Genomic DNA, 19,982 nt, shown 5'->3' on the forward strand with positions numbered 1-19,982 from the left:
TGTCACTGGGGTGGGCCTCTTACTCAGGAGTAATTGGTCAACAGACACACACACACACACCACCACCACCAACAACAACAACAACAACAACAACAACAACAAATATTTGTTTTTATTTTCATTTTTCTAATGTTTTGAGACAGAGAGAGCGTACAAACAAAGTCATGTGAATAGGTAGGGGTAGGGAGGGTCTGGAAGGAGTTTGGAGAGAAAAAAAAAGTATGCCCAAAATATATTGTATGAGAAACTTTAATAATAAGGAAAGCCTGTCTTAGAAGTTCATAGATTATATGAGGGAAATAACTATTGCTGGTTAGCTAAATAGACAAAATGTCAATGTGCCTTCTAAATATCTGTTTATACTCTTAGACTAAGGCTACCCACAACTCCAATAAGAGAAGCTTTTCTTCGCAGTGAATGGCAGTCAATGCATAGACTCACGGCTGTTCAAGATGCTGAGAATAGGAAGAGGGTTTGGTCCTAAACATGTCATTTATGCTAATCCTTGGGAGGCTCCTGGAACAGTGCAGAGGAGGGGATGAAAAGAATGTAAGAGCTGAAAGATGGGGGAGGCAGGAAAATCCCTTCCTCCAGACGCAGTACTCACATGTGGTCATAACTCCCAGCAGTTGAGATTACCTGCACTGGGCTGGCACAAGACGATTCTCAACTGTTAGTCATGGACAAGGAGGGGCTTCAGGGCCTTTAATCCTCACTGCTGCATTGCGGGCCACTGATAGCCACTGTCTTCAGTTGTGTGACCACCAGTACACTCACCAGACTCCACTGTGAGTTCCAATCCCAGAGTTCCACAGGCGGAGCTGGCAAAGCCCAGAGGGCCACCAACAGAATGAGAAGACATAAACAGTGGGAAAGAAGCTACCCGGGAAGAGGGAGTTTGGCAGGGAAGGGAGAAAGAGGGGAGACAGTAGGTATGAGAATTAATCAGAATTCATAATATACACATACGCAGGTGCCAAACAGCAAATTTAAATTAAAAAATAAAATAAACGAATCTGAGAAAGTCAAAATGTTCAGGACAAACTGAGCGATGAACGTAATTCTAAAAGAGAAGTTGAAAAGCCTGTGTACATTGTGGTAAAAGTGAAGCTTTGTCCTGGAGGAAGGCGGGCCTCTGAAGGCATGTCTATTTTGTGAGCCAAGCCAGTTTAAGCCAAGTTCTTATTGTTTTGTTCCATTTCAAACTTCATCAGGAATATTGAAGTTGAAATAAAATATATTAATAAAAATATAATTGCCTTATTAATACCGAATCACACAAGGAGGTTTTCACTCATTCTATTTAAGCTTTTGTTTAACATTTTAGTACTAGTCTAGAACTACTGGAAAGGAATACTTTGCAGTTGCTTGTTTCATAATGTGGCAGCCTGTCATGAAGACTTTCGAGAATGCTGCATGTGATAAAAACAGCTTTCAACACATACTTTCCACTCTTCAAGGACTGCAATTTAATGCTTACATTCTCTTATATATATATTTTTTTGCCAATAGGAGATTATTTTGTTATTTTTTAAAGCAGGGCACTTGCTAGCCAAAGCTTTTATTTTACAAAATGTGCATTACTGCTTGAAATCTGTTCCCCTAGTTATAAAGCAGCATACCTCAGAGGCCTGCCCCACCCACAGGAAGCACAGGAATCCAGTTATAAGGCCTGGTTTAACTCATTGGAGAATATTAAAGGTTCACTATAAGAAACATCCCATTAGATCTGTCCCTGGTGCATGAGCAGGCTTCTAGGAATCCGGTGCCTGTGGTGTGACACCTTGCACAGCCTTGGTGCAGTGGGAAGGGGCTTGGACCTGCCTAGGCTCAGTGAGCTGGGCTCTGCTGACTCCCCATGGGAGACCTCGATTTGGGGGATGTAGGGATGCGGAGTGGCTTGGGAAAGAGGGCTGAGGGGTGGGAGGAGGGAGGAGGGGTCCGTGGATAGCATGAGGAGTGAGTAGAAAATTTCTTAATAAAGAAAAATAAAATAAAACCTGAAATATATATATATATATATATATATATATAAAAGAAACATCCCATTATCAGTTTGTAAGGTCATATTTACTGCATAGCACAGCGACAGTGGAGAAAATAGTATGTTCATTTATAGTTTTTCCTCTTTAATTAATTAGTTTGTTTGTTTGCTTATAGGCAGGGCCTTTCTTTGTAGCCTTGGAATCTATATTTTTCTGCCTTAACCTCCTGAGTGCAGGCATATCAGGTGTGCACCACTACAGCTGACTGTAGACCTAGTTTATGAACAATTTCTCCTACTTGCTTATTTATTTCTTTATCAAAATAAGAAGATGCAATCCAGCTATACAATAGGCTGTATGGGGCTAAATTTCCATAGCTCACTAAAAAAACAAGCATGGATCAGACAACAGAGAAGCCGGCGTGTTGATCTTCTCACTGCACTGAGCTATGCTGGGCTTGCATGGCTGAGAGTTGCATGGCCCAGGAGGTCACTCAGGTCGGGGATGCTTTGTGAGCTTGATCCAGACCCAGATTTTTATCACGTGGATGACCACATCGTCTCTGCTAACTGTTACCAGAATGAAGTGGAAGCCTGGTGTATTGTGACTGTTCAATGAAAAAGCAAAGTGAAATGAAAATTAAAATCTCTCAAGGATCTGTATTTCACCAACCAGGATCTTTAAAAATACACCAGTCTTTAAGTCTTTACTGAAGAACTGAGTAATGCAGGCCTGCTGTTTCTTTTATAGTAAAACCTCGTGGAATGCAAGGAGAAGCTGTACAGGCTGTTAAAAACCATCCATCTTGCTGACCCACACTCTGAGCTCTTTGTGTGAGTCTGATGCTAGGGCAACACCCAGGAACCAGTATTTAAACAGTACTTCAGGCAGTCTGGGACCATCTGTTGGAAAATTGCCCTAAATAATCTTGGTGGTCTAGTCCTATTAAATCATACTTTTTATTCAGTGACAGGATTGTATTTTATTCATTGCAGTATTGCTGGTTGGTCTGCGTGAGGAGCTTTGTGATCCTGGGCAACTTATTTCTCTGGTCTGCCTGAGTAGGATCCTGTGTTATAAATGCAAAGGCTCATTCCATCACTTAGAGTCATTTGGCAGCCTCTCTGAAAAATCTGATAAATGACTGTGCATAGCAGAGGATGCGCACTCTCCCTAAGGCGCCCTTCACTCCTTCAGATTTGTTGCTTCTGTGCCATGCATAGATAGTTTGCATGTTGATAATGTGTGTGGGTTTTTTTTTCCCAGCTATGGTTATCTGGAGCTTTTATTCATAGTCAGGTGTAAATGATACAAACCCTGCCCTCACTCTTAGAAGTGAAAAGAATCCATTACTCAAATTCCCATACCCTTAAAGTGCATCTGTCTCCTGTTGAATTTACAGTTCCCAGCTGTGCAAAAACACATATGCTATGTCTGTATACTTTATCTTTTATTAGACTCTGATTGGGTTCTGCTATTGTGTCCCAAATAAGAAAAATGTGTTTAGCTTTAAAAGCACTCACTGGTTTAATGACTACAACAATGAACATAGTTTGTTGAATTACAGTAACTTATATACTTGTGTAAATATTCAATCAAAACATACTTGTTAAGAATCTAGTATTTATCCTGCAGTCTGATAGATTCTGTGTAGGCTTGGTGTCATATAAGTGAAACGTCTGCTTGGCCCTTATGTTGCTGTGTGGATATCATTTTCTGTGGCTAGGTAAATGTTTCCTTAAATGTTAAATGTTTGTGAAGGTGATAAACCAGCCAAAAAATACTCAAAACCAAGAAGACATACATCAGTACACTCATCGGTTTCTTTATCCAATGAAGAGATAGTAAATTGGTTTCTTTTCTTTTTAACACTTCAAACATATCTCTTCTTCTTCTTCTTCTTCTTCTTCTTCTTCTTCCTTCTTTCCTTCCTTTCTTCCCTCCTTTCTTTCTTTTTTCTTTCATTCATTATTTTTTAAATGTATGTGTGCCCCACATAAATATGACAGGCACAAATACTATGAGTAAGTTTTAAAAATCAAGAGTAGACCAGCATACGACATTGACTTGCTTCTTTCCTGTTTGCTCTTATTTCAGATGATGGAAAATTGTCCTTCGAGGAATTTAAAGCATATTTTGCAGATGGAGTTCTCAGTGGAGAAGAACTACATGAGCTCTTCCACACCATTGACACACACAACACCAAGTAAGGAATAGTTCTTATCGGTGGACTCAGGAATGAGGTAGAGAGGATGTGAATGAGTCACTCAGAGACATGTAGATGGTACATTCTGTAATGTTTAATTCTGTAATATCCTTTCCTAAAAATGCAAGTATTCTAAAAACCTTCAACATCTTTAAAATAAATATTCTATTAGTTTTATATTGTATCCTCTTTATAGAATATAAGACAAAAAGGATATGATAAATATAGTCTGTCATTAATAAATAAGTAAAATCTTACTATCCATCTTTGGTATAAGCCAGACTTTCTTTGTTTGAAGATTGTCCTCTGGATATTATTATACTGGTATGTTGAGATGAAATTAGTGCAGTTATAAACTGAAAATCACTGCTACTTGAGAGATGCAGGTAACGTAGGGCAGGGGATAGCTCTGGAGAGTGATAAACCGGGTGATGGATGACCATCATTTATTTGGCATGTGGAACTCTCTCTTTTGGAGCAGGAAGATTCTGTTCATATTCTCCTATGCAGAAAATATAAGATAATAAGGACTTTAGGATACAGATCAACAGAAATGTACTGCTAGTTTGAGGTTACTGAACCAAATCATATTATTTTCACCATCACAATTATAGAAGTCTAATACAAAAGAGCATGGATTCACACACGCCTTGAGACCCACCACATCGCCTGCTGCTGAAAATCACATTGTGCTTCAGGCAAAGCACCGACATGGTTCCAGGCAATAAGCCAGCCTGCTAAGACAAGCTCTGGAGCTCTACCTATGAACAAACATTTGCTTGAGGCAGACTATTTAAAAAATTAGAAGATTAAATTTACTTTACTCAGGTGGTTGATTATTTTTAAAGTATCCATAAGTTTCTAGAATTCAACAAGATTTTCAATTGCCTTGACAATGCCTTAAGTCTCTTCTTGTCAGAAATAGTATTAGGCTCAGTAACTGATAATTTCTGTATACTATCAACAATTCTGTGATTGATATATTCATAGGACACTTGGGAATCACAAAGAAGGGCATCATAGGTCAGTTTGGCTCAGGAACTGAGATGTGACGGGAAAGTAAAACTGCTTATGTAAAGAAGTACAGGAAACTGAGGAGAACATTCCAGTCAAGAAAAGGCATAATCCAATGAATCCATGGAAAACACAAATTGTACTTGGTGTATTTTTGTCTCTTTTTTCAGGAGAAGAGATAGCTCAAAAGTTGGGGGAGTGAGCCTGGGAGGACTGGGAAGCTACTGTGATTGGGTGAAATTCCCAAATAATCAATAAAAATGCTCACACACACACAACCCACAAGAAACTCCTCTTATGTGAAATTCCCAAATAATCAATAAAAATACTATGTTAGAAATAAAATAGTTATTCACAAAATAAAAAAAAAACAAAAAGAAAAGGCATGGAGAAACTTCTGGATGCATGAGGTGAGAAAGAGTCACTTCTGATCGCTAAAGTGTCAACTGTACAGCTGAAAGTGGAAGGGGATCAACAGAAGAAAGAATGGTCTGGCTGGGAAATAATTTATATTCTGAGTTTTTAAACGTACTTCAACTTTATGCAAGGCAAAGGTAACCTAGTCAAGAACTCCAGCCACATCTTATAGGTCACTGTGGTTCCAATAAGGGGCCAGCTAAAATGATTCAGATGAAGACGGCAGATCCTAGGTAAACCTTAAAGGGATACTGAGGAAACAGCGACCATGCAGAGAAGGAAGCCATCAGGACAAAGGATGCAGAGGATACAGAGCTCCCCTTGTGTCTTGGGCATCTTTGGAAGTTGGTATTCTAACACTACATCAAGCATACTGATGATTTCCTCCTTATTATGTCAGGTTTTAAAAGTATCTGGACTTGGAACATTTATTAAGAATTCTAGTTTTAGAATTTGGAATCATGAATATTTTTCAGTGCATATTTACTAAAGGAGAAAGTTTTCACTTGGTTTTATTTGTTGGATTTTGCCATTTTATTTACGTTTTTCACAGTTTGTATTACTCTGTATACATTTAAGACTACTTAGTACCAAGAACTGAGATGTGTAATGATTTATACAAGTATAAAGAAATGTATATTACTGTTGGTTGCTAGCATATGCATTAGCAACAACTGTGTTTTCTGGAATAATTATAATCAATTTAAAATTAAAAATATTAGTTGGAGACCTCTGAATTATATTCATGAAATTCATCCTTAAAACAGGTTGTCAGTGTCAAGCTTTGATCTTTTAAAAAGATTAATTCAAGCTTCAACATAGAAATTCCAGAGCTTTATTTTAAGCTTAAAAAAAAAAACTTTTATCTTGTCTGATCCAAGTTTTTTCTATAAAAGTCAGTTGTTTTTCCTTTTCTACTGACTTTCTCAGGGCATATGCTACCCTCCCAAATACTGATACTGCCCAACAACCAAAGTCACTCTAATGTAATCAGAAGCACAGCCTGGCCTACCAGAAGCCAATTAATGTTGGTGGGAGCAAACCAAGCAAATTAACTCTCTCTGTACTTACAGCAGCTCCTGGGTCCTTGTCCCTCCCAATGTCTTCTGGTTGACTATTTGCTTGGCCATAGGAGCAGTCTTTTAGAGAAGTTTAAGTATTGCTTGTATCTACAATGCAGTAAAATTAATGTATGTAAAGTATCAAAGTTAAATTATTTCTTATAAAAGGAATGCCTTAGTTGAGAGAGTTTTTATGATGTTAAGGAAAGTGCTTCACATTCACTGTCCAGGATAGAGCATGATTTTGAGCTCAGTGCTCAGAAAATCTCATTCTAAGGTGAATCCCAGGCAGTATTCTGCGTGTTTGAAGCTGTGTCAGACTTCAAGGAAGCTGCATTCCTCATGAATCTAACCTCAACATTTTGCTCAATGCAGAGTTTTTAAAAGTGAAAAGAATCTCCAGTGAAAAAAGAGAAATTTGAAGGCATCATATGTTCAACTCTCTATCACTTTTTAAAATCAATATTTTAAATTGATAGAGGTTTTTCATGAGGTATGAACACTTAGAATGTTTTTCTTCCTGGATTATTGTTGCGGAGTGATTCATGGAGTATGTAAAAACAACAATACTTGAATTAGATGGTCTGATGAACAGAAGATGGTGAAGTTATAAACATTGTTAACAAAGAGTGACATTATTGAAACTCACTTCTTAAAGTAACTGTGAACAAGCTAATATTTCAAAATAAATAAAAATTTTCACCTCAATCTTATTAAAACTTATAATTTCAATCTCCATATGAACTGTTTTCTTTCTAGGTAGATATGCCCAATCTTTCTTCTTTAAGAAAAGGAAAAACATGTTAATCTCCCAATGATTTAAGTTAGCTTTTTTTTTTATTGCAACCCTCCCAGCTCAGGTATATTTCTAGACACACATTTGTTTTCTCATCTTGTATGAAAATAAGACTTACTCAGAAAAAAATACAATTCTATTAATATTTATGTTTGGGAAAAATAATACTAGCAAAAACTAAATATATAGTTAGATGCTCATAAATGAGGACAAGCACCTCATGAATAAAAAAATAAAGGTAAGACTGGTAGGTCAGGGGGAAACTTTTACAGCTCACAGGAAGTGCTTTCACTCACTAAAAAGCCAGCACAGGTACATTTGGCAATCAGTTAGATGAAAAAAAGAAAATTTAGCATCAATCCTTGAGGTATTAGTCATAGCAGAAACATGGGAGAAAGTCTCCCTAGAGACCTAAGGCAATTCTGCCAGTGAACTGCACTTAGGAGCTCCAGATTGTCAGGGCAGACCAAATGGTAGACCAGATGGTTTTGCTCATGATGCAGAAAGTGAACATAAAGAAAGTATCCCAAGACTCTCAGAGAGGGGCTCATGACTAGGAACTCATACGTTCAAACAGAAGATTCTTTGTTCCAGACTAAAATAGTCTTTTGGATGCTGAGCTCTGATATTTCAACCCTGTGCTGGTTAGCTCACCAGAGTGACAGAAATATCATCAGCTACTAAAATGAGTTAGTTCTGGAATTGAAACATTCTTTCCTATACTAAACTTTTTTTTCCCTCGCTCTCTCTAATTTCCACTTAGTCTACTCCTTAGGGCTATCCAGAAAATGAATATTTTATGACATGTCTCTCCAACATTTGAAAGCAGTTTTCATGTGCCAATGATGAGATTAAAATCCCATAATAATTAGAGAGTAATTATATCAAAGGGTTTGTTTTCAGATGGCAGAGTTATGCTTCTTCTGAAATAGAAAAGTTGTTTAGCCTATATTTATGCATTACGGTTAATTCCTAAAGAACTATGAATTGGTTGATAATGCTCCTGTCTTTCCTGAGTTATTCATTATACTGCTTAAGGGAAGACATATGTTGTGAGGAGCAGGAAAAGAATGCAGGGTCAACATCATGCAGTAAACATTAGGGCATTCTGAAGGGTATGCAATATAGTTGTACATGGTATTGTGATTAGAAAATCCATTGCCATTTTAACTGTGAGTGAGATGGATCTCCTTGTTAGTGTAGCCTATACCACCTTCAATTGGAATTGATGATGTAGATGGTAAAACCACAAATTTAGTACCTGGAAGAGAAGAGTAGTTCACAATCCCAGATGTTAATTACAAGTATGTGGTGGCTAAAAGTACATAAGCAAGAAGCCAGAGAGTGAAAGGTAGTAGAGCTATATGCCAAAGGAACAAATGATCATGAAAGTCCCTAATAGAGTGGTCAGCCTGGGCAAGGCACGGTTGAGTTTCAATGGTTAAGACCTTGGCTGAGAAGCCCTGGCAGAACAGTGCTCAGAACTCAAACTGGCCAAGAGAAGTCAGCATCAAACACAGGCTGTTTCTGTGCATGACCAAAGCTTACCTGCAGAAACAAGGTAAAGGGTTGATCCTTTTTCCACACCCAAAGCCTCCTGTTTTGAGACAACAGCATATGGAAACTGCTTTCAAGAGACATGGTGTTTAGAATGCTTTGGATAAAGGATAGAGATTCTCAAAGCTGTGGAGCCAGGGAAAATCATTTTTTGAACAGATATTCCTCAATCTCTCCTTTGCTCAACTTGGGAAAAGGTCACAATAAGGAAAATGATAGTATGAAAAGAAGGAGTTCATTGGTTGTGACAAAAACCTAAGTTAACTTAAGGAAGATATAACCTTACTCATGTGTCAGATGAAGCCAGAGGTGACTATGAAGTGTGTGGGAACCAGGTACTGGAATCGTGGTTATTGTTTACCTCTTCCTTTATCTCTATCAGCTTTTCTCTCAGAAGAACTGAGAAAACAGCCTAGAAAACTATCAGAGAGACTGCCGTTCTTTACCAACAGCTACAGCAAAATTCTGGTTTCGAATCATTATCCTGCTTTGCTATCATGAGCATATGTGAACAATTTATCACTGTTTCAGGGGAAAGAGAATGTGAACTGAAACCAGGATCCTGCATCCCAATAGAGGAGTATAGATTCTTGGCTGATACAACTTGGGTTTCCTACAGATCAGAGAATTGTTTACTTGGCCTCAAAAATCTTTATTATCTCATAATTTATAGAAACATAACCAACCCCTTTTGAAGAGCAAAAAAGGCTCAGAGAAGTTAAAATTCTAAAATATTCTAACAGTGGGGTCAGCAGAAAACCTGAAGTCACTTGTGGTGGAAAACCCTGAATTCAGGAAAATCTCTGTGTTCTAACGGGCATCCTGGTCTCACTAAGGTGTCCATGGTCCTGTCATCCCACTAACCCCCCTGCTCTTGACTTTTCCATCCATTTGACTGACCAGTGTCCTAGCTTCCCTACACTCTTCTAGAACCATGCTTGTCACACCACTCCTTGGGCCTTGGGGTCTGTCCTGTCCTCTGTGTATTTAGGATGACTGCCAAAATTTGGATGTAGCAACATCTAATATTTATTCACTAACTCCCTCATAATCCCACCTACTGTAGAAATCAAAATATTCTTGAATTTCATACCAGTTTAATCCCTTGAGAATTTGGAGAGTAGAAAGACTCATGTGCATGGGTGAAAGAAATACTACTTCATTACATCCTTTGCGGGTAGACTTTTGCCCACGGAAGCTGAAAACCAAGAATCACTTGAACTTACTATTAAATCTCCAGTTACTTATTCGATTTGTCCTACAGCCCACTCAGGACAACAGATTTCTTTGTTATTCATCCATTTTTGAGATGTGTTTTTACTTCAGTATTTAGCTAAGCCTATTTACTAATTCGGAGAACGTTTTCTCTATCAAAGAAATGAAGAAAAACAAATATATGCATTTTTGAGAGTTGATTGGAAACTTTGTTCTTTCCTATGAAGATGTTTTTATCAATAGCATCTTGGTTTCTTCCTAAATCAAGTCACTCCACAGCCTCTAATGTGAATAGGGACAGAGATATCCCCAACCCACATGGAAGAGTATGAAATTAATAAGCCAAATTCTACTTTACAATAAAAAATTATCATACCTTGGGAGATTTACAATAGAGATAATTTTAAGGAAATTTTATGTGAAAAATGATTTATCCTTAGTTATAATTTAAGAAATAAATTGTCTCTAATTTTCTCTGATAAAGATGGTAGTGAAGTCAAATTTTGTGTCAAGGCATCTCACTTATTTCTAAAAAAATAATTTCTAGGGGAAATGTGCAATTAATAACTGAATAGGGAGAGTCACTTATTAGACAGCTACATTCTAGGCACTTATTTGTATCGTTTTGTTTAATCTCCACAAAGACTTTATAAGACTGTGTTGCGATTCACAGCCTGCAGTTCATCAGTGACAGTTAACTGATGTGCCAAAGTTGCTGGAATAGCTTGTACAGAAGCGTGAGATTTCCCAAGGTCTAGCTAAAATCGAGACTTAAATGCTCTTCATTGTCGTGCCATCTCAAGAACAGTTCATATTTTTAGCTATTTTGTGTATCAGAAATCAAAATATTTCAAGGCCTTTCTTAAAAGTCGCTTTGAAGTGTTTTATTCTGATGAAAAGATGGCTAGTTCCCAGCCATAGAATATATTTGGATGTACAGTATAGAGGCAATTATTTTAATTGCTGCCTTTATCTCTTCTCTTTTTAGGTCTATTGTGTTGGGTTTTTAAAGTGTGGGAGTTGCTGCATTGTAGAAAAGTTATTCTTTTTTTCCCTGTGGACATTAATTCCATTCTTCTCCCATTTTCCCTCCTTCACACCTGGAAGTCAGCTTCTACTTTTAGCCTGCTCAGAACCCTCCTTTGCATGCTTCGCTTTGCTCTTTTTCTCATTGTTCTCCAGAATGCTCAGAGTGTCATTCTTTCTCAGATCATCGGTATTAGAGGATGATATTTCAAACATTTTCAGTATTTTGATATTTCCTTCTGGTTGTCATGAATTCTTCCCCATGAAGAACTTGAACTTTCCCTTCATCTTAAGTGAACCCCCTCATTGAGAAGATGAGAAACCATGGGCAGTTGCTAATGGTGTAATGAAGTCAATTACTACTCAAAATAAAGTTTTCTAGGGTAAATTATTTATGCATAAGTGTAATCTTTCTAGCTTTACTATTATCAACCAGATGAATGAGATAAATTCCGTCAAAGTGGAACAAAAATCCCTTTAAAGCACACTGTAATCACCTCTTGGATTGTTTCTTCCCACATACCCAATGCACCAACAAAATTTGCTCCTATAAAATCTTTACCACTACAACCATCTCACTACAAAGTTTCTATCTTTAAAACCACATTATTCTAAAAAAATTGTTATTTAGGCAGGAGTTATTTCAAAAACCTGAAATCATTGTTTTTGAAGTGAAAGGTTTTTCTTTTTCTTTTCTTTTCTGTTTTTTTTTTTTTTCCAGATAGGGTTTCTCTTTGTGGTTTTGGTGCCTGTCCTGGCTTTCGCTCTGTAGATCAGGCTGGTCTCGAACTCACTGAGATCCGCCTGCCTCTGCCTCCCGAGTGCTGGGATTAAAGGTGTGCACCACCACCGCCCAGCTGAAGTGAAAGGTTTTTCAAAAACAACTTCTTTTAAAAACATTTCCACAACTGTCTGTGTCTCTTTATATTCAAATCTCTGAAGTGATTTCATGAGTCAGTGAGAACTTGGAGAGATGATTTAGTCAGGAACCCTCTTGAATGGGATGAAGGCCTTTATAAGAAATCTCCTAGGGAGCTTGTTACCTCTTCCAACCTGCTGGTGTATTGATCTTGGACTTCAAAGCCTCAAGAAATAGGATAATAAATTTCTGTCATTTATTAATTATTCAGCCCAACATATTCTTTTAAATCACTGAGAAAGAATAAGTCACCCATGATTAAGAGATTAAAAATAGCATGGTTGTTGTAAAAAGAACTGAAACAATTCAGAAAATCTCAGGTCAGAGCATAGAACACCTGGTACCCTGTCACTTCGACATAATCACAGTAGTGTCTGCTTAAAATGGCTTCTAATTATATATTCCAGTATGATCATGGAAAACTATTTTCTTTTATCTTTTTTATCTTCTACTGTTTACCCTTATTCCACCCCATAGACTGTCTTTACCACCAAAAATATGGCTTTATATACATTCTCTATCAACATATATTATGTATGTTATGTATTTTATTACATTCACCTGTGCATATTTCATGAAACTTTATCCTAAGTTTCATTGTTTGATTAACTTTTTCTGGTCTGCATTCTTATGGGAACATAAGAATTCTCTGTAGCAACTATATCATTTACAAGTTTAGATCTACTGTACTCCTTGTTTAGTGCCTCCTCCCCAAATCTGAGCTTCATGAAGTCAGACATCGTGACTACTTTGCTTTTCATTGATTTTTTTCAGCACATATCATGAGCTCAATAAATATTTGAGATGAAAAGGAAAATACATTCCTGCTCTCTTGTACCTCCCGCTGTGCCTTTTGCTTAGATACTTTTGCTTCTCCATGTAGTAAAGTTGCCACTCATGAAAGTCCATCAAACTCACTATACAGCACTACTGCAATGTGTAAAAGACTCACGGAATCGCCAGCCTTGGGCTTGAATCTCTTTATAGTCTAGTCTTGGAATGCTGAGCTTATGCTCTTCATTTGATCTCAAATTCTTTGCCAAAAGAAGGAAACCAATATAAGAACTCATTTTTACAAAACTTACCAACAGAATATAAATAGCTGCCCAAAATAACAATAAAATGAAGATAATTAAGATGGATTCATTAACCTTTCCAGCTTTCCTAGATCATCTTTCTTTAGTTTTATAATTATAATGTGTGCCTTCTTAAAGCACCATCTAATCATATAATGTCTTTTCAAATAGTTGTTTCATTAGCTTGTTAATCTTGTCTCTAAATCTAATTATAATCTCTGAAACAAGAGCCCTTGTTTTCTAGTTCTTGTAATCACTGTACTAAACTTATAAATAATTAATTGATTGACACAAAACATTATGTATTGATTTGATGTAAGATATTTTGCAGAGGTATATTTATGAGAACTTAAGCATTTAGACCCTATAGATTGGATAAAAGGAATAATACCATTGACAGAGTCTATCATATAAATTCTTTAATTAGCCCTTTTATTTGGAGCCCAGTACATGATTAATTTGGCTTAAGACTGAATGAAAATTAGTTTCAAAGGATATTTCTCTTAAAAATAATACTCTACTCTTGTGAAGTAAAACTTGTGAAATATAATTTAAAATATAAATGTGATTTAATTCCTTATTTTAACAGAGACAGATATGTACAAATGAATAATTTATTTTTCCCAATATTAATCGTTCTTCACTTATATGTAAAAATAGTTTCTATTGCTTAGGAAGAAGTGATTACTACATAGACTATTATGCTCTTCTCTGGCCTTAAAAGGTTTCTCAGTAAGAAAAAAGATAGACTAAATAACCAAAGCTTTTAGCACTTATCTCAAAATCTAATGGGGTGAAAGCTGAGCACCAGCCTCAGGTGAACATTATTGTTCTTGTCTCATTCGCTAATGGCTTTAGGGATTTAATTTTATTTTTATGATTTTCAAGGATTCTATTTTTAATCAACTTTAAATTAAACATAGTGATTCAGCATAATTAGAAATCTACCTCTATTGGACCATAGGGTTTGAGGATTTGCACAACTAATTTTCTCTATCTTTCTATCCTGATTGCATGGGGGTAGAAAAGCATAAAGACTCACTTGCAGCCACAATGAAGAATTTCTTTTGGCTGAGTTTTTTTTTTTCTTTATTCTTTTTCCTTTTCACTGTGTAAATCCAGACTGTCAATTTTGATAATAGTTATTCTGTCTGAGTTTGCAGATTCCATGAAACTAGTCATTTATTCTCTACTCATTCATTTATTTACCCAGTAAGTACTTCTTCATCACCTACAGTGAATTACACATGCCATGTGTTGTATATGAATAACTGCTTCATATTTAAGGTAAGCTGACATATTCATGGGTGGGAGATTGCTTTTCAAATAACTTATAGAAAGCTGATTTTTGTTCCAATGTACGTGATGTCGTCTACTTTTCATGACTGAGAAGTTTGGTAAGACACCTTGTCTCTTGATATTTCCATCCATGTTTGACCTAAACCCACAATCTTCACAGTGCTTAATTTTGACGATAAAATATAATTTAGCATGACTGTGTATTACTTTCTTAATAAGAATCATTAGGTTCAAATAATCTGTCCTTTAAAAAATTTTATTGTCTGGAAGTTATTTAAAGGCAATATTTCCAGGCACCCAGAGATGCTTGCATAATGCATTGATCTCAGGGAGGTCACCTGACTTTTGGGCCCAAAGGTCAGTTGTTCAAAAAAAGGACTAGAAACAGAAAAATAGAGTCCAATTGTTTGAAAAATGATTAAACACTTTTCTATGGACCAGGAAATAAACAGAGAATTACTATTTATTATCATTTTACATTTGTTCAAACCATAAATAAGAATAGTAAAACTGTGACTAGTGTACTTAATTCCCTTCTGTAACACATCCCACCTTTTCCAACTTCATGGTAAGAAATTGTATGTATTCTGGATTTGTTTAAATGAGAAAAGCTGAAAAGAGGTGTCTAAAATCAAAATTCTTGTTTGTTATTTAATCTAATTCCTGTGAATTCCTACTTGTATTCTGCACTCTCAGTCTTGGATTTGAGGCCATTATACTGTATTTTTCATTTTTTTCAATTGTCCATTAATTGTATCTATACCTTGGATGATTAATGAGAATGCATAGAAATAATGTAAGTAAAAAGGTATCTCCAGAGAGATATATTCCCATGAAAAGACTAGGATATGCTACCCTCAATTTCCCCAAACAAGTGTATGAGTCCACTCATCATGGCCTATATTTGTATAGATGGAGGGCCATCTCCTGGAGCCCTAGGAGCCCTATTCATAGGTAGATGCCTCATCCTTGAGGAAAGTTGGCTTCCCTCTCCCATCAGCCATCCTATAGCTCATCAGGCAGCAGTGGCACTTTGAGCTCATTTCCCTCCTCTAGCATTTTGTCTGGCTTGATCTCTTATTGTTCTTGGGCATGCTGTCACAGCCGCAGTGAATTCATATGTGCCAATACAGCACTGCTTCACTCTAGTCATCCATCTTCTGTACCTCTTACAGTCTCTCTGCCCCCTCTTCCGTGATGGTTTCTGAACCTCAGGAGGAGCTGTGATTCAGATATCAGGTTATGATTTTAACTTATTTTTTGTGGCATTTATCTTCATTGCATTATATTGATTTTTTTTTTTTTTTGTGAAGTGAAGTGAACAAAGTAACCTGAATGTTGAAGCCTGTGACAAGACTATCCTTTCAATGGGAACAGACCACAAAGGAAATGTTTGCCTGATTTATTATTTACTATCATTGAAACAAAGAAAATAAACTACATTTTTAACCTGAGCAACATCAATCCTGGTCATCAACTATAAAATATCATAAATATTGCAATTTGCATTTTGGTGGGAACTGAAAGAGAACAGCTAAATTGTTGTACAAGACTTTCAATGTTTTATGTGCAAACATCAAAGAACCATTATTTGTTTATCTTCCTTTTAGCTTACAAGTCATGTTTTGTGAATCATTTTACATTAATTCTGCTATAGAAAAACTAGTTTGATATTGTAAGAGAGAACTGCAAAGGCCCAGTAAAAATTCTAAAGGATTCTGGGGGAGAAGACTCGGGCAATTAAGAAGAGAAGAAACATTTAATTTGAACTCAAGTTCTACGTGTCTAGTACAATCATGAACTCAGTTCTGTCCTGCCCATCCAAACAGAGCTTGCCATCTTTCAGCAATGAGTTACTGAGTGTTTATTAAGTGATGGGTATTTTGTTTGGTCCTGGGAATGTAATGGTGAACTAGAATTTTATCCTTTAGTAGAGAAAGTAAGCATATAGCACATAGAGCGTGGTTTCTCCAAACAACATCCCTGCGTGGGGAAGGGAAATAGATGCCAAGTGCCACTCCTAACCTAGAAGTTCTTTGCAATTCATACCTGCTGGAAAAGAGAAAATTGGTGTTCTCCAATGGAGTGACACTGACTGGATTAACCACACTTCAGAGAACGTCTTGTGCCGAGGAATAGTTGGCCAACACAAAGTGGACTCCAGGGTTTTTTTCTGCATTTTTTGTTTCTGTTTGATTTAAGAGGTTTTTTTTTTTTTTTTTTTTTTTCTTTTTAGTTTTTGTTTGTTTTATCTTCACTTTTTGTTTGGGAAAGAGAGAGGGAGGAGAACATGAAGTTGGGTGGATAGACAGGTGGGAGTGTCTAGGAGAAGTTGGAGAGGGGAACGAATATGACCAGAATATATTGTATGAAAATATTTTTATTAAAACAAAACAAGCCGGGCAGTGGTGGCGCACGCCTTTAATCCCAGCACTCGGGAGGCAGAGGCAGGCAGATCTCTGTGAGTTCAAGGCCAGCCTGGGCTACCAAGTGAGTTCCAGGGAAGGCGCAAAGTTACACAGAGAAACCCTGTCTCGAAAAACAAAAACAAAACAAAAACAAAAAAACAAAACCAAAAATGGTTTCTTATAACAGGGAAATGCAGTGTTTTGGAGGGAGTCAGTACACTGACCAGGTCTCAGGAGGTCCTCAAAAGTCTCAGGCTCATGGCTGGGTTTTCATGGTGTCTTAACAAAGAAAGGCAAAGAAGTGGCTGTGGCAGAAGATGAGGGGAGAGCTCGATCAAAGAGAAGGTCATACATGGAAGCCCTGAGGTGAGAGAATGTGGCAGTTGAAGATCATACATGCTGCATGTCTGAAGCATCAAGTTCAAGATGATGAGGGAGATGCCTGACAGGCAAGCCTTGGCTGTGGAAGAGCTTAGGAACCAGCAGGGCACTGGGGTGTCTGCCCTTTGTTCAGTGCGGAGATGGGTGAGAGTCTCAAACCCGAAGCTGGCTGGAGTGAAACGCAGATATCCCAAAGTAAAGAGAATTGATGAAAGGTAACAAGTCTGGAGGTGGCACACCAGTGAAGACGTTCCTGCTGCTGTGCTAGACCAAATGCCGTCTGCAGCACCCTCTCGAAGGATCTATACCCTTCGTCTTCCTGTGTCAATTTAAACATTTCTGATCTAGAAGGATCACGATAATTACCCTGGGATGTAGAAAAATATTAATGTCAGTTTTATGGATTGTTTACTATGTTCAGGTCTAAGCAGTTTTTACTCATTAATTTGCTTAATCTCCAAAGCCAGGTATGTGGTTCATACCTTTAACCTCAGCACATGGGAGGCAGAGGCAGGCAGATCTCTGTGATTTCAAGGCCATTCTGGTCTACATATGGAGTTTCAGGGCAGCCAGAGATACATAGTGAGAACCTGTATCCAAAAAAAAAAAATTAATTCATTCTTGAATGCACATTCCTGATGGATGCCATTTTGCACAGGAGGAAACTGAGTCTCAGTGAAGTAGAGAACTTCCCCAAAGTCACATCATATTCTGCCCAACTGCTCAGTGAATCTGCCTCTGTACACTCCCTTGTCGCCTGACAGAGCAGCAGTCTTCACTCTGCTTCTGGCCAAGAAGACTTTCCAGTGCTCTACTCTCTTTGAATATTAAGTGGAGCTAATAATATGTTCTGGAAGGAAAATTGTGAAAGCTTAGGAACAAATGTTAAGCAGTTTATTCTACCAGCCAAGGAAGGTGCTACATAAATAGATGAAGTTTGTTTAACTAGAGTCAGCAGTACTTGTGAATACAGAACCACATGGTACGTGGATTAATTAATTGCTTAGTGCTGCCTCCTGGGTTCAGGACAGGAGAAAGTGTGGTGGCTGTGAAGTCAAGCCATTGACTTAGTTCTGCACACTAACTCTTCTTTTAGGAATATGCATGATACTTGGGAGTTCGCAGCTAGACCTAATCAATAGAAATCTAATGTTTCAGGAAGTATTATAAAGGACAATAAAATAGAATGATAAGCTCATAAAAAGTGGCCAACAACCTAGCTTAGGAATAGAACTTTGCAAGATTAATCTCTTCTGTTATAGAGCTTTAAAGATTAGAGGCAGTTGACAGAAATCGCCTCCACCCCCATTATGTCTTCTGGATACAACAATACCTTGTAAAATGGCCTTTCTTTAAGAACATAGATTTGCACAGTAGAGAGGTAGATGGGGGGTGTAGAATAACTATTTCACTTAACTCCTCTGAAAGGGAGGGTTGAGTTAAGAGCTGGCATTCCTGTTTGAGACGGCTTCCCTGTCTACTCCTAGTGTGTGGTTGAGCAACAATAACAACAGCCTGAGACTTATTTTCAAGGACATCAAGGAAGGAAAGTAGCTGAGGAGGCTGGCTTTCAGTCTTGGGAGAGAAGATCCTTTCTGGTTGGTAGTGTGGAGGTGGCCAGTCTGACAATGGAGAAAAGCATTCTGAATCCCGGTGGTGGAAGTCTTCCGGCCTGAGCCAGAAGCTGGAGGACTGTACAGTCAAGAGTGCCTGTGGTTCCCTAGAGTTAGACTGGGAGGTCTACAAGCTGATTGCCACCCATTGAAAGGTTTATTTATCTCCAGCTTCAAAGGACAGCCCTGTCCTGGGGCTTGAAGTTGTGTCTAATACAAAACTCTATATGTGTAACAAATAAATGTGATGTTGTTTCTTTTAGAACATTTCCTTGCTTCTCATCCCTAAGAGACAAGTAGAGGAGAGAAGGGCAGATTGGCTTAGCTATACCTTAACATCATGGAAAATAGCGGAAAACTCTCAGCAGCCCTCAAGGGACTGTGTGGGAGGGCTTATTGGTTGCTGTTCCCTGTTTGTTTTCTGGGGGCTGGAACAGCTTGTCTCCTGGAGCTCTTTGCTCATCAAGTAAGTTCTAGGCTTTCTCTTCTCTGTGGACTGTCGGTGCTTTTTAACCATACCCAGAGGCTTTTCTGATATATGGGACATTTTGCATAACACCAAACAGTGCAAAGACAAGGATGACATTTAGGTGGCCAGAGAATTTTTCATTGTCTTTCTTGATAGATCTTGGGACATTATGCATATTATAAATTGTTTGATATGTGAGTTTTATTAAAGTTGGTATAGACAGGAGAAATGGTCAGCAGTGATTCTAGGTGCCAGAAAAATAGCCTTGGCTGTGGGGAGTAGGGGTTAGCAGTCAAGGAAAATGTCTGCTGTTCAGTGTCTTCCAGTAGCATTTCTTTGATGGATATAATTATTAATCCCATTCCCCTTGATATCCAAGAGGGTCATGGGCAAACACTTTCCTTAGTAAAGAGGGGTCTCTTCACGTTTTCTCCTTCTATCCTTTTCTTTACGTTCCAAAACAGCTGTGATTAACAAAGTTACAAACAAAAGATTTTCAGTATTGCTTAGCATGTAGCATAGAAATGTGTTTAATGAGTT

General features: G+C 37.6%; 1 protein-coding gene across 1 annotated transcript in view; it reads left to right on the forward strand.

The window, feature by feature from the left end:
- The window catches only part of Necab1 (N-terminal EF-hand calcium binding protein 1), a 161,021-nt gene that overhangs the window by 23,014 nt on the left and 118,025 nt on the right, over nt 1-19,982 (forward strand). The window contains exon 3 of the mRNA XM_006983273.4: nt 4,083-4,191. Coding sequence (XP_006983335.1) covers nt 4,083-4,191 — 109 coding nt within the window. The remainder of the gene's footprint in view (nt 1-4,082; nt 4,192-19,982) is intronic.

This window comes from Peromyscus maniculatus, chromosome 2 (assembly GCF_049852395.1).
Source record: "Peromyscus maniculatus bairdii isolate BWxNUB_F1_BW_parent chromosome 2, HU_Pman_BW_mat_3.1, whole genome shotgun sequence".
Lineage (NCBI taxonomy): Eukaryota > Metazoa > Chordata > Mammalia > Rodentia > Cricetidae > Peromyscus > Peromyscus maniculatus.